Genomic DNA, 14,451 nt, shown 5'->3' with positions numbered 1-14,451 from the left:
TGAGCTCAGTTCCTTTACGATCAAAGTTCATTGTTCTGTATTTTAAAAATTGTTTCAGCTGGGTTCTTTCCTTCTTCCTCAGTTTTTACTCTCCGTTCTGCAATATCTTACCCCATCTTCTTAAGGTTTTCCATTTCTTTGGTTTTTGTGGTTGAGTCTTTATTTTTTTGTTTTCTGAGTTCGTTGTGGGTTTGTGTTATAATCATTTAAATTTTGTACTTATAGACGTTTTGGCAATGAAGTTAATCCGAGTCAAGAGTGTAGCCAATTGAGTTCACCTTCCCAGTATAGTGAACATGAGAAATTTATGTATAAAGTTGTTGTGCGTACGATATCTGAAATTACATGTATGAAAGAGGTAATCAGTAAGTTATTCTGGGTTTTTGTAACATTTTTGTTGAATTTATGATTTATTTGTTGATATAAGTTCATTTTGTTTTGTAATAGGAACAATATTGTGTTACCATTACAAATATTGTAAAGTTTAATTAAGGTAATGATGGATGGTGTTATCCAGTATGCAATAGTTGTAGGAAGAAGACTGATGAAGTAGGTCCTTTTAAGTGTGTTCTCTGTGGGTTTGATAATGAAAAACATGGAATTAGGTTTGTATTTATGTTTTAGATATTTTTCATGTTTACATTAGTAATATGTTATTAAATAACTAAATCTTTTTGTTTCAGATATAAGTTAGAATTACAGGTTACAGATGGAGACAGTTACACAAATTTTGTAATGTGGGATCAAGACTGTACTAACTTGATTGGTGTATCAGCTCTTGAATTGATGAATAAGATGATTGAGGTGGTATTAGTTTGTTTGTCAATTGTTTCACTAAATGGATGTGTAAGATTGCATTTTATTTATTTTAGGATGGTGAAGATGATCCCAAATGTTTTCCAGAGGATTTAGATGCTTTGCTAGGATGTACTCTTGCTTTTAAGGTTAGAGTTCAACCAAGTAACAGATCTTCCTCTGTAATGAAAGCTTCAACCAATCCTGAAACTATTGCTTCAATTAGAAGTAAACTTGATCCTAAGATGGTAGGTTAATATGTTGTACTAAGAGAATTTATGTGTTTGACTTATCCTTCATAACATGATTTTTTTACTATTATTCATATGTAGATTAAGGACAACAGTGGTGAAGGTACATGTGATTCGAGTACCGAAACAAACTCCAAGGGCGGACCCGAAAGAGAGGAGGTCATTCTCTTGATTATGATTTAGTTGTTTTTCCTTTTTATTGATTTCGTGATGTAATAACTTAGTTTGAGATTATGTATTTAGTACTTTGATTTTCAATGACAGGATAAAGGAACTAAAGCAGCAGGTATATACGTTTGGAATAAGCAACCAAAAATAGTTGGGTCTATTAAAAGTGCACCTCATGGGATAAAGGTATATGTAATATCAAATTTTTTTACTTTCTTAATTGTAGATTTTTACAGTTTACTTTTGGCTGAATGATAGCCCAAAGAGTCAAGCCCCAAGGCTATATGTGGTCCCAATACGCAATCTCAAACAATTGGACTGAATATAAGTGGTCGTCATACAAAAAATGTACATCTAATTTGTAAAATTTTGTACTTCTTTCATAATTATAAATTTATTCAAATTTGTTGAATGAATTTGACAGATTGAAGAGTCAAGTCCCACAGCTGTATGTGTTTCCACAAAGCAATCTAAATCATCTGATGGATCCATAAACAAATAAAATTCTGGCGGTTTCACTAAAAGTGCATGCCATACAGGAAAGGTATGTAGAGTTTAAACTCATTGTATACTTAATTTTGATAGTACTATTGATTTGAAGTAAGGATTTTATGTTTAAAAATCGCAGAACAAAGAAATCATTGGACAGGCAAGTTTTGATCAAAATACAGAAGCTGATATGTGCATGGTAATATATAATCTATTCTTATGTTAGTTTTACATGTTTTTGTAATCCACAAAATAAATATAATAAAAAATTGTTTGGAATGTGCAGTTGACTTTGAGTGGATCCGCAGATCATGATCCTTATATTGACTTCTGTGTTACCCCTACCAAGGAACTGTTGTTCGACTTTGAGGTTGATTGCAACCATTTGAATGATATTTCAAGTGCAGAATTTTCTAGGTCCAAAACTAAAAAGCGGATGAAACAGGAGAAGCTTTAAGGTTGACCAATCAAGTTTGTAAATAAATATGGATTTTGATGTCATGGTGATCAAAGTTGGTGATGGTGTCCTGTATTTTGGAAATCATTATCATATTAATGGTTTTGTCTACATTTGGATTTGCGGACAGTTGTTTATTTTTACTATACCATCGTTGTAATATTTTATCCACGAACTATGTTTACCAAATATTATGTTTACCAACTATATTATTATGTAAATGTTATTATTTACTATTGCACATCAAAATTCTAAGTTCCATTCACAATTTAACTATTATGTATGGAAATGTGTTTAAGTTATTTCGTCGTATATTCAAATTGATATTCTATCAGCTTAATCATTTAAGCCTGTGTGAATTTATCGTCCTAAGTTCCCACGCACATTCAATATATTATACTATTTGTTGTGTAGAAGGTCGAACTATGGTTATAACATTATTGTATGCATGAACAAGTACAAAATATAAGAATAAGCAAGATAATTATAGATAGAATTAGTAATAAATAAGAATTCTATAGACCTACAAAATAGATGTTTATATATATAAATATATAACGATAACATACATTTGTTAATAGATATATATCGAAAAGATTGTTGTTCTTCTGATGGATCTATGAAATACTATTGTGGTTAATTGTTGGACAAAACAAACTACCAAATACAAAGGCTATACTTTTATCTCCATTACATAGATAAAATTCGATTGTTCCTTATCTACACCAAGTCTGATTATGGTTCCTTCCTTTAATTTGTTCTGCTTGCAGAATTCTTTCCACCCACAACTTAAGTAGCATTCTTTGTTCCTTCTTCCAGATCTTCGAATTGTACAAGGCCAACAATCACCTTCAGCATTGACCAATATGTATCGTGTCCTCTTCTTAACAAGAGCTTTTGCTACAAATTCAGATTCCAAGTACTGAAAGAAAATCAAATCGGTAGTTATAATTAGAACACATGAAAATACATTGCACTATAACATCTAAGGTCAAAAATCATATACCAGTGATGATGATTTGGTATCATTCTCAGATAAGCATTTGGCCATTGAATAGCAAAAATCTGAAGGGTCATAGTCTCCGAGATGTGTATCATGGTTACTAACGCTGACCACTTGAGGAGCATAATTAATTTCAATTCCCTCAGATGAAAAAAGCCTAAATAAGAATGTTTTAGAAGTTGCAGCCCTTATTGTTGGAGATGTTGATACTGCTTCAGGTAGAGACATCATAATGGAAAAGCAATCCGACAAATTACAAAGAATAAATGAATTGCACACAAGCTACCTAGGGTTTCAATATCCTTTACTATTTCCATATGGGGAAGATGGATATAGATATGATGTCAATCATCGTGATAGACCAGGAATCAACCAGAAAAGAAATAGACTGACAATTAGGGAGTGGTTTTGATTCAGGTTGCAAACAAGACACTCAGAAGCATTAACTTTGGTTACATCTAGACGACTTTTTCAACAATTCATTGTTGATGGATATACAATGATGGAATCCGAAAAATTGTCGTTCATTAAATATAATCAATCTAAGTTAAGGGTTGATAAATATAATAACATCTGTCAAGCTTCAAGTAGTTCACAAAGCCAAGGATCACAACAAGGAAAGATTGTTGTTCTTCCTTCATCTTTTATTGGTAGCAGAAGATTTATGGACCAACTGTATTTTGATGGAATGACAATTTGTAGATATATGGGATTTCCAGATCTCTTCATAACTTTCACGTGCAATCCTAAATGGCCAGAAATTACTAGAGCATTGAAAAATTTAAAGTTATCCTCAACCGATCGTCTTGATATAGTTTCAAGGGTCTTCAAGATTAAATTCGAACAACTTCTCATAGATCTAACCAAAAATCATTTATTGGGCCGAACTATTGCATGTAAGTAATCCCTTCTATGAATAATGATATAATTGTATTATACTAACTGTTCTGTGATTATTTTGTAGTCATGTATACTATAGAATTTCAAAAGCGCGATCTACCTCATGCACACTTGATCATCTTTTTGCATCCGAGCAGTAAATACCTAACTTCTGATGATATTGACAAAGTGATTTCTGCTGAAATCCCGTGTCCAATTACATGTCCTCAACTACATCAATGTGTTCTAGATCACATGATACACGGTCCTTGTGGTACTATAAACAGATACTTGCCTTGCATGAAAAATGGAAAATGCTCGCGCCTATATCTAAAAAACTTAGATGTTGGAAACCAAGGAAAACAAGAAATACTATTGGAAGGCTAATTTGGGTACCTCCAAGTACTAGTGAAGTATTTTATCTTAGAAGAATGCTAACCCATGTAAAAGGTGCAACATCGTACATAGATATCAAAACAGTTAATAATGTAACATATTCTACATTTAGAGAAGCTTGCTTAGCTCTAGGAATTTTAACAAATGATACAGAATATGTCGAAGCTATAAGAGAAGCAAAAGATTGGGGTTCCGGACATTATCTTAGAAAACTATTCGTTACTATATTGTTGTCAAATAGCGTTAATCATCTAGAAGATCTATGGAACAAAACATGGGAGTGGCTTGCAGATGGAATTTTGTATCGCGAGAGAAATATTTTCGGAATTGCAGGTTATATCTATTTTGTTTATTTGCACATGAATTGGATTACGAGATTGTCTCTTCCAAATTAACAAGAAATTCTATAAATTATTTGTACGCAAATTTAACCATTGGAACAGAAATGCTCCAAAACATGACTTTGATCGAGATAGAAAAATTGCTTAAAAATAATAGAAGCAGTTTAAAATTCTTCCCAACCATGCCATACCCAAATGATTTTGTTGTCCAAAATTGTGGAAATAGGCTTATTTATGCAGAACTGAATTATAACATTGCTGAGCAACGAGAATTGTTCCAATCCAACTTAAGATCAATGACAGGTTCAGAATCTATGTTCTTTCTTATTGTATTACTTTAAACGAAAATGACATTATTTAACAATTGTCATAACAATTCCTTTCAGGTGAACAAAAGCAAATTTTTGAAAAGATTAGTAAGGCCATTCTAAATAAACAAGGAGGGGTATTCTTTCTTTATGGATATGGTGGAACTGGAAAAACTTTCATGTGGAGAACACTGTCAGCAGCATTTCGTTCTGAAGGAAAAATTGTACTGACAGTTGCTTCAAGTGGAATAGCTTCTCTATTACTACTAGGAGGACGAACAACACATTCTAAATTTAAGATACCAGTACCAACATTAGATAATTCAGTTTGAAATATCGAACAAGGATCTGAAGCTTCGGAGTTGTTAAAGAAAGCTGAACTTATTATTTGGGACGAAGCTCCAATGACACACAAATATTGTTTTGAAGCATTAGATATAACTTTGAATGACATAATGAGTGGTATGACAAAAGAGAATGTTGTTTTTAGTGGAAAAGTGATAGTATTCGGAGGTGACTTTAGACAAATCCTTCCTGTTAATCCTAGAGGTAGCAGGTCCGATATTGTAAATTCCACAATTAATGCATCTTATCTTTGGGATCACTGTGAAGTTCTAACATTGACAAAAAATATGTGTCTGCTACAACGAGGTTTACAAAGTAGTACTGCATCCGAGATTCAGGAATTCTCAGATTGGATTGTTAAAATTAGTGATGGTAAGTTAGAAGAACCAAATGACGGTTTAGTAGAAGTCGAAATACCCAAGGAATTTTTGATTTCAGAGTTCAATGATCCGATACAGGCAATTGTGAATACAACATATCCAGATTTAATTCACAAGTACACAAAAGAATCATTTTTGCAGAGCAGAGCAATATTAGCAAGTAGAATGAGATTGTCAATCAAATCAATGAATACATGCTATCACTAATTCCAGGTATGCCAATGGAAGTCATGAATTTATAATGGTACATGTTGGTATGATTGGTATTAATAATAGTCTTATTTATATATCTAACAATTGTTTACAGGGGAAGAAAAAGAATATCTTATCTCTAATTCAGTGGATGAATCCGCTTCAAGTGATGCTTATAGCAATATCACCTCTGAGTTCCTAAATTCACTTAGTATGTTTGGACTTCCTAACCATAAGATCAAACTAAAGATTGGAGTACCTATAATGCTTTTTAGAAACTTGGACCAAGCTACAGGATTATGCAATGGAAGCAGATTGATCGTGACCAGACTTGCAAACCATGTCATAGGTGCTAAATTGATAATAGGTAACAAGGATGGACAAGAAATTTATATTCCTTGAATGTCAATGTCTCCGTCCCAGTCCCCATGGCCATTTAAACTAATTAGAAAGCAATTTCCCATCATGCTCTCATATGTAATGACAATAAACAAATCTCAAGGTCAGTCAATAGGTTTTGTCAGATTGTATTTGTCGACACCCGTATTTAGCCACGGTCAGCTCTACGTTGCAGTTTCTAGAGTTCAAAGTAAATCTGGATTAAAGATATTAATCCATGACAATGACAACAAAAGATGCAGCAAAACAACAAATGTTGTTTACAAAGAAGTCTTCCAAAATGTATAGCTTAGCAATCTTTTGTTATGAATTTCAAAATATTTTGTCCAATAGTGTGTAGCAATATGATATAGTATTAAACATTGAAGCAGAGACTTACTTTATTTGGACATACATCCAAGCAAGCCAATGATGCATGAAACATCTGCCCATGCTGGAAGTTGGAAATCACGATATCAATTCCCTGCAATGAAATATCAATCTCCATGTTGTTAGATACCAGATTAAGAATTCCTGAAAACAATAAGTAAATAAATATAACAGAAAAAAATTTGGTATACATTTGATGTGCTAAATCCAATAACGATCGACAAAGTAGGTAATTATCTTATTCATGAATATTTAAAGACAAATTTACAAATTTTTCATTCTCCCCAAATTCATAGGCAAATCACAGTGATGGAGGAGTAATTCTTACCCAGATCGATCCATATTTTGTTCTCTGGTCCTATTTCTGCTTTGTTCATACAAGCTGAATGACATGAACGACTGTAGGAAGTACTGTCGAAACCACGAAGCTTTACCATTGCTTTGTACCATTACTCCACATATGCAACGCTGTATTTAAGACAAAACCAACCCATCCACCAACTCATCCTTAATTTAACTAACAACACCACGATAATTCATTTATGCACCTCCATTACATAACAACGTGACTGTAAAATATCTATATATTAATTTTGACTACATAACAGAATATCTTCAACCTAACGACGTTATCATACCAACAACGAAACAAACAAATGGATTTGATGTAATTTCAAATCCGGAAATGAGTGCTGAATATAAATCTATAGGTCCCAGGTTATTCTAATATTAATAACAAACAACATAATTGTACATGTTTACAAGAGTCAATTACTCGGTTCCAACTAACATATTTTAGATCAATTTATAGACGAAGAACTAATAAAAACCATTACCAATATGTAGAAAGCAGTGGTGAATAATTCTTTGTTAAATTTTCGACATCTGTTGTAATGATAATCATATGTTTGAAAATCTGTAATACATATAGTAGGATTATACATTTTGTTATAATTATATATTTCTACAATACGTAATGAAAAATTACTTTCAAAATGTACAAACTATTACTATTAAAATAAATTATACAAAACTTGAGTAATTGAATTTTTTTTAAACAAGTTGATTATAGTTTAACATAAAAAAGTTGGACGTCATTGTTGAAAACAAAATAACAATTAAACTTGGACCTCATTGTTGAAAACAAAATAACAATTAATTGTTTATTAAAGACCAATTCATCATCGACAAAGGAAATTCAATAACGGATATAAAAACAAAAATATAACTACAGATAAACATATTAACAATATTGAGCACACAATATTAACACAATAAATAAAATAGTAGAGTACTTAATAAAATTTATAGATGTACGGTTAAAACATACTAAAGTATTCCAGGTGTTCAAACTACTACATAAAAAGTACTACATAAGGCTTTACAATCTAAACCTTAACTACATGGATTATATTTTTCTTCTCATTGTCCATTCCAAATTGAATGATATCACCAGCAACCAACAAATTATCTTTGCAGAAACTTTTCCACCCACATGTGATATAGCATTCATAGCAAGTTCTTCCAGTCCATCGAATTCTGCAAGGCCAGCGTCTGCAGGTTTCATTGGTAATGAAATATCTCTTCCTATCCTTATCCAAAAACTATTTAGCAAAATTCGAGTGCAGATACTGCAACACAATGAAATTAATTTAGACAAACCAGCAAAACCAAAATACCAAGATCAAATTAAAGACAATAAAGAATTTGCATACCAGACATGAAGCTTCAACATCATATTGAGTTAGCTTCTTGGTCAGGTTATGATTTCCATTATCAAGGCCATTACCAAACACCGTATGAGTATCATTACCAGTCGAACTATTACCATCATTGTTCAGCAGTTCAGATGAAACCCTTTCATACAATATTTGTGTTCCTTCAGCCAAGAAAATCTTATAAAGAAAAACATTGTTTCCTATATAACTAAAATGTACGTAAAAATTGCTATTCAAACCATAATACTTAAAGAACTCCGCGAAACTAAACAAAACAAAACAGCCATCTATATTGATGTCCACAAAGAACTCGAACTTTTTGTATAGGGGATCATACAATTCCACCTTGGAGTCCAGTTTAAGATCATCTTGACAAAACATTCGAAATTCCTCTACCAAAACTATAAATAGCTGTTCACAAACATGAAATAAAAAACCAATATTACCTACAATACACATATGTATACAACGAAATAATAATAAACAAGTATAAAAATTGTTACCTTTGAGGTATCGACCATCAGTCGAAAACATTGGAAGAACCTAGGTGCGCATGAAAGTTTACATAGTTTTCGTGATCCTCCTGAATTCCCTACAACAGGATACTGTACTTCCTTCCAGCGTACGTCAAATACTCTTAACCTAAAATATCGATCACCGCAACACAAGGTACATATATATGCAGCATCATCTATATCATAAAAATCTAAAATCTGTCTTCCACCGACAAACTTCCTGTCGGCCAAAAGCCTTTCCTCGAATTCAATATTCAAAACATTTCCCCTCGGATCTGAGAAAAAATTTGTCCCTATTACCAACGTATCAGCCCATTCCAAAAAGAACCTTTCGTCAAAATCCAAAACCTCCTGAAAAACAAATTACCCAAATTTTAAGGTTGATTCAAAAACCCAAAAAGAAACGATCTTTATAACAGAAACGGCTACAGGGACGAATGCATGATGATATTAAAGTCGCCAAGAAATTTTACAACGAAAAAGAAATTCAAATTACGAAACTATAAACACAAACCTGTTTACGATCCATAAACATTATGGAGTTCTGGAAAAAGTTGTTAAAGCTAAAGCGTTTTGCACTTTTGTCCTCCATGTAAGCAGATGAAAATGGAAGTCTGTAGGGCACCCAATTCTTCTAATTCAGGAACGTAAAAATGAAAAACGAAACCACTGAATGTGTACACTACACGAAACTGAAAAGCCAAATCAAATCTGCAATGCACTCTTTGCAGAGATACGAAAAGACTCTCTGAACTTTTCGGAATATGCGTTGCCGCCAAAAACCCACATATTTTTTCAAGAAAGTAATTATTAATATATCTCACATATTTTCCCTTTCAGCTTTTTATTATTTTGGAAACACACAACATTTTTTTAAGTAGGTTTTTCAAAATAGTATTTTCTTATATTTAGATTCCTCTACAACTGATTCAAACATAAATTAAAACTATATCGATCAATAGAATAACAATAATTTTATTTACTTTTAAAATTATCAAATATCTAATAATTAAAACAAATGAGTACAACAACAATAACATAAATACAAAATACACACAACAGCAATAACAAAAAAACAATAAAAGGCCCGTGCGTACGCACGAGTCTCATACTAGTAATATAAGAAAGGAAACTACCACTGAAAATACAAAAATACCCATTGTTGTCTAGCTGACACGTGTAAATTTTTTCGTTTTATTGTCTTTTCGCTTTTTTTCTTCAAACTTCCACTTCTCTCCCTGTCCTCTGTGATGTTCTCTTCTCTTCATTGGGTTTCATTGTCAAATTCAATTTCCCGCTTAATATCTCTGACATTTGATTAGTTGATTGATTGATGTCTGAGTAATTGGCAGAAGCAGAAGAGTGTTGAGTCTTCTAAAGATTAGAATTTGTTTCATCTACTCATTCCTTCATTTTTCTTTCTAGCTTTGTTGTTCCGCTTCTGTTAAGAAATCAGGTATTTTTTTTTTACTTTTTTCGTTCAATCTTTGTTTCATCATCAGTTGTTTGTCTACTTTTTACGCTAAATCTTTGTTTTATCACTTTATTCCTTTTTTTTTCTTTTTTTTGTCTTTGATTATCCGCTGCTCTGTACAGACATGGTTTTTTACTATTTGTTTTTGTTCAATCTTTGTTTCATGATCAACTATTTCTCTACTTTTTTCGTAAAAATTTTGTTTCATCAGCTCATTAATTCGTTTTTTTTTCTGGCTTTGATGTTCCACTGCTATGTAGAAATCAGGTATTTTTCTACTCTTTTCGTTCAATTTTTGTTTCATGATCAGTTCTTTTTCTACTTTTTTCGTTAAATTTTTGTTTTTCCTACCTTATTCATTCATTTTTTTGGCTTTGATGTTCTGATCGTCTATAGTAATCAGGTGATTTTTAACTTTTTTCCTTCAATCTGTTGTTTCATGATCAACTTTTTTTCTACAGCAGACTGACGCTTTCTTCTACCCCTTTCATTTTCGTCTCTCTGTAAACATTAGGTATTATTTACCTTTCTTCCGCCTTATTTTTGGTGCTATGTTTTTTTTTATTTCCTTCATTTGACATGAAGTCCATATTTTTTTTCCGTTTTCACTTTTCACATGTTTGAGAATGGGTCCTTGATTTCACTGTTTTATTTTTTTATTTTGTTATTTTTGTTAACTTGACATTTCTAACTCCAGGATATTTTTGTATTTCAGGTTTTGGTTTTGGTGTTTATGGAAGTTAAATGTTTTTATTTTTAGTGGAACGTGAAATTCCTAGGTTTCGGGCTTATTTATTTTATTTGTTTGTTTTGCATGTCTTTTACCTATATATTTTTAAAAAGTTATCTAATCAGTGCTTTGTTTTGATAAATAGTTTATAGATGGCCAGAAAATTTGATTTTATTAGTGGGAGTGATGGTCATAGAGAAACTCTTAAGCTTGTTGTTAGGGTAACTGATTTGTGGTTTGTAAAGAATAGTGATTTTAATACACATATCGAGATGATATTGATGGACGAAAAGGTAAGTTGTTGTCGTTTGTTGTTAAAAATTATATATCATTGAGTTTAATTTGTACTAACTTTAGTTGATTATTGTATTAAGCATGATATTATTCAAGGCTTGGTTAAAAAGGAAGATTTTTCTTTGTGAGAACAAAAGTTGGTTGAGGGAAAAAGTTATATTATGAACAACTTCAAAATTTTAACTAATCAAGGACAATATCGTGTATGTGATCATCCATTTAAGTTGTTATTTATAGGAGCTACCACCATCAAAGAACAATTACTTCCTACCATTCTAATGAAAGTATTTAAGTTTAAGTCTGTTAAAGATATTGTTGATGGAAATTTCGTTGCTGATTTGTTGGTTGCTAAGTTTGTAAAATTAAATATTGACTTACTATTGTTCTTCTTTTTATTTTCTTTACTTTTTTTTTTGTTTGGTATGTGTGATTAATTAACTTTCCATTTTCAATTAGATGTCATTGGTGTTGTTGACAATGTTAGGACAAAGCCTTATTCCAAAATTGTTGTGTTTGATCTTCATGATCTAAGGTAGTTGCTTATTTTTTTAACTATGTGCTTTGATTGTTTTAATCAATATGTCAATTTTTTACCACAACTTTATCTATGTAGCTTTGCAGTTGTTAGTTGTACGTTGTGGGATTCTTACTACAGCAAATTTCTTAGTACTTGGAAGGGAAATGATCCATCTGAAGTTATTGTTATTATTTTGACTCTTTGCAAGATTAAAGCTGCATCAGGTTGATATATTGTTTTTTTTTTATTTTCGTTCTGTGATGTTGTATATTTAGCTTATCTACATTTTTGTCAGTAGGTCCATGGCCAGTTTATATTTCTAATTCATGGAATGGTTCAAAATTGTTGTTTCTTCAAGATGCACCGAAATATGTAGATTTCAAGAAGCAGTGGTCTAAGTATGTTTTTGTAATACAACTTAATCACTCATTTTATTATATTGTATTGTTATTTATTTTTGTACATGTTGCTATTTATTGAACATTGTCATGTATATTCATTGTAGTCGTTTTGGGAATAGTTTCTCTCAATATAGTCAAGAGCTACCTCAAACAAGTTCCTCTACACAAATAAGTCTGAACGATCATTTTTTGTTTAAAGCTGTTATAGAAAAACTTTTAGACATTACAAATTTGAAGGAGGTATTGTACTGTCTCAATACTAACTTTTGTTCATAGTACATTTATTGTTATTAGATTATTGTTTTGATTTATTTTTATAAATCAGGAGATTTGTTGTGTTACCATTGTGAGTACTGTGAAGTTCAATTTAGGAAATGATGGATGGAGTTTTCTGGCCTGTAATATTACAAGAAGAAAACCGATGAAATTGGACCTTTTAAGTGCACTTATTGTGACTTTATTAACGATAAACCTGGAGTTAGGTAAGTAGATGTCAATTATCATATATGTTTCAATACTTATGTTTTTGCATACTTTTATGATATCAGTGAAATTATTCAATTAAAGGAACTTATATATGTATAATGCAAATATAAGTTAAAAGTGCAAGTAATGGATGAATCTGGATTTAGAAATTTTGTGTTATGGGATCAAGACTGCACTGATTTTGTTGGAATATCAGCTGCTGATTTAAGAAAAAAAATGATAGATGTACAACTATTGTGTTTGTCTTTTTTTTGTTGTTACACAATTCTAACTTATCATATATACTGAAATTAACTATAGTTTCATTATTTAATTTATTAGGAAGGTAAGGATGATCTTAAATGTTCCCCGGAAGATCTGGATGTTTTGCTAGGATGTACACTTGCTTTTAAGGTGAGATGTCAACCCAAAACTAAATCTGCATCTATAATCAAGGTTTCAAGTGACCCAGAAATTATTGGAAGCATTAAAAGTCAGGTTGACCCAAAACCCATAAGATTTCCGTTTTTAAGTTTATGTATGTTTGTTATTGTTATTTTAAATCATTGACTTCAAATTCTTTGTTTTTATAAATTGAACAAGCAGATGAGATGTCTAGGTCTGACATGGCAATAGAGTCTCAAAGTTGTGTGGTATGTTCATATAATATAGTTTTTATCATAGAAATGTTCTATTTCTACTTGTGTATAAGAAAATTTTAAATAGTGTTTCATCATTTTTTACAGATGTCCATCAATGCCACAGCTGACCATGATTATGAAGTTGATAAAAATCGTACCCTTTCAAAACTATTATCACTAGATTCTAACCTTTAGTTTGAAAGACTTGAAGATATTCCATCGGGGCAAATGTCGAGCACCAAAACAACGAAGACAAGGAAGAAATTTATTAAGAAAGAGAAGACTTAATATCAAAGAAATTATGCTTGTCTGACTTTTAACAATTATAACCTTATGTCGACATTATCCCAAGTTTTTGAGGTCACAACAAATCTCTTTTGGTATATGTATATTTGATTTGAAGTTATAAGACAAGATTTGTGTGAGTGTTGTGATTGTCGAATATAAATGCAAACTACTGATGACCGTAGAACATTTGTAACTCAGCTTTATTTGATATGGTTATTAATTTTATATGGACCTGAAAGCTATGACAATTTATTAGAAAACATATCTCTCTATGTCATCGACTAAAATATTAATGTATAATTCAAAGTAACTATTAATACGTATGTTTAAAATCTTTCCTAAGTACATGTGACTTACTTACTCTTTTTGTAATGCTTCCATTTAAATAAAAAAACTGAACTTGTCTTAACTATGATATTACTTATTCCTCATTTTGATTTTAAAATGACCTTTTTGTTACTTACTTTATAAGAAATAAAACGTTATACACAGTGTTTTTGTAACAACACAATTACAATGACGTATATTTTTATATTCAATATGTATTTAAGCAAACACAATGAAATCCTACTATTATATAGTAATATGTATTACACATTTTGTACACCAAAAAAATTATGTTGTATCCATTAATGA

At 31.2% G+C, this 14,451-nt stretch overlaps 1 protein-coding gene across 1 annotated transcript; it reads left to right on the top strand.

Moving 5' to 3' along the window:
- The first annotated feature begins 5,542 nt into the window (after positions 1 to 5,542).
- Positions 5,543 to 6,406, top strand: LOC114180644. The gene is made up of 2 exons (XM_028066948.1): positions 5,543 to 5,972; positions 6,120 to 6,406. Exons 1-2 carry the CDS (start codon positions 5,543 to 5,545, stop codon positions 6,404 to 6,406), a joined length of 717 nt encoding a protein of 238 aa, XP_027922749.1.
- The last annotated feature ends 8,045 nt before the right edge of the window (positions 6,407 to 14,451 follow it).

The sequence above is a fragment of the Vigna unguiculata genome, chromosome 4 (genome assembly GCF_004118075.2).
Source record: "Vigna unguiculata cultivar IT97K-499-35 chromosome 4, ASM411807v1, whole genome shotgun sequence".
Taxonomy (NCBI): domain Eukaryota; kingdom Viridiplantae; phylum Streptophyta; class Magnoliopsida; order Fabales; family Fabaceae; genus Vigna; species Vigna unguiculata.
The sequence above is the reverse complement of the archived record's forward strand: the minus strand, read 5'-3'. Positions and strand labels throughout refer to the sequence as shown.

Bases quoted from the DNA above. Each gene is read 5' to 3' on its own strand.
- LOC114180644 (XM_028066948.1), top strand. From the start codon at position 5,543: ATGAGTGGTATGACAAAAGAGAATGTTGTTTTTAGTGGAAAAGTGATA. The intron at 5,973-6,119 runs GTAGAATGAGAT...AATTGTTTACAG, and splicing joins GAGCAGAGCAATATTAGCAA to GGGAAGAAAAAGAATATCTT.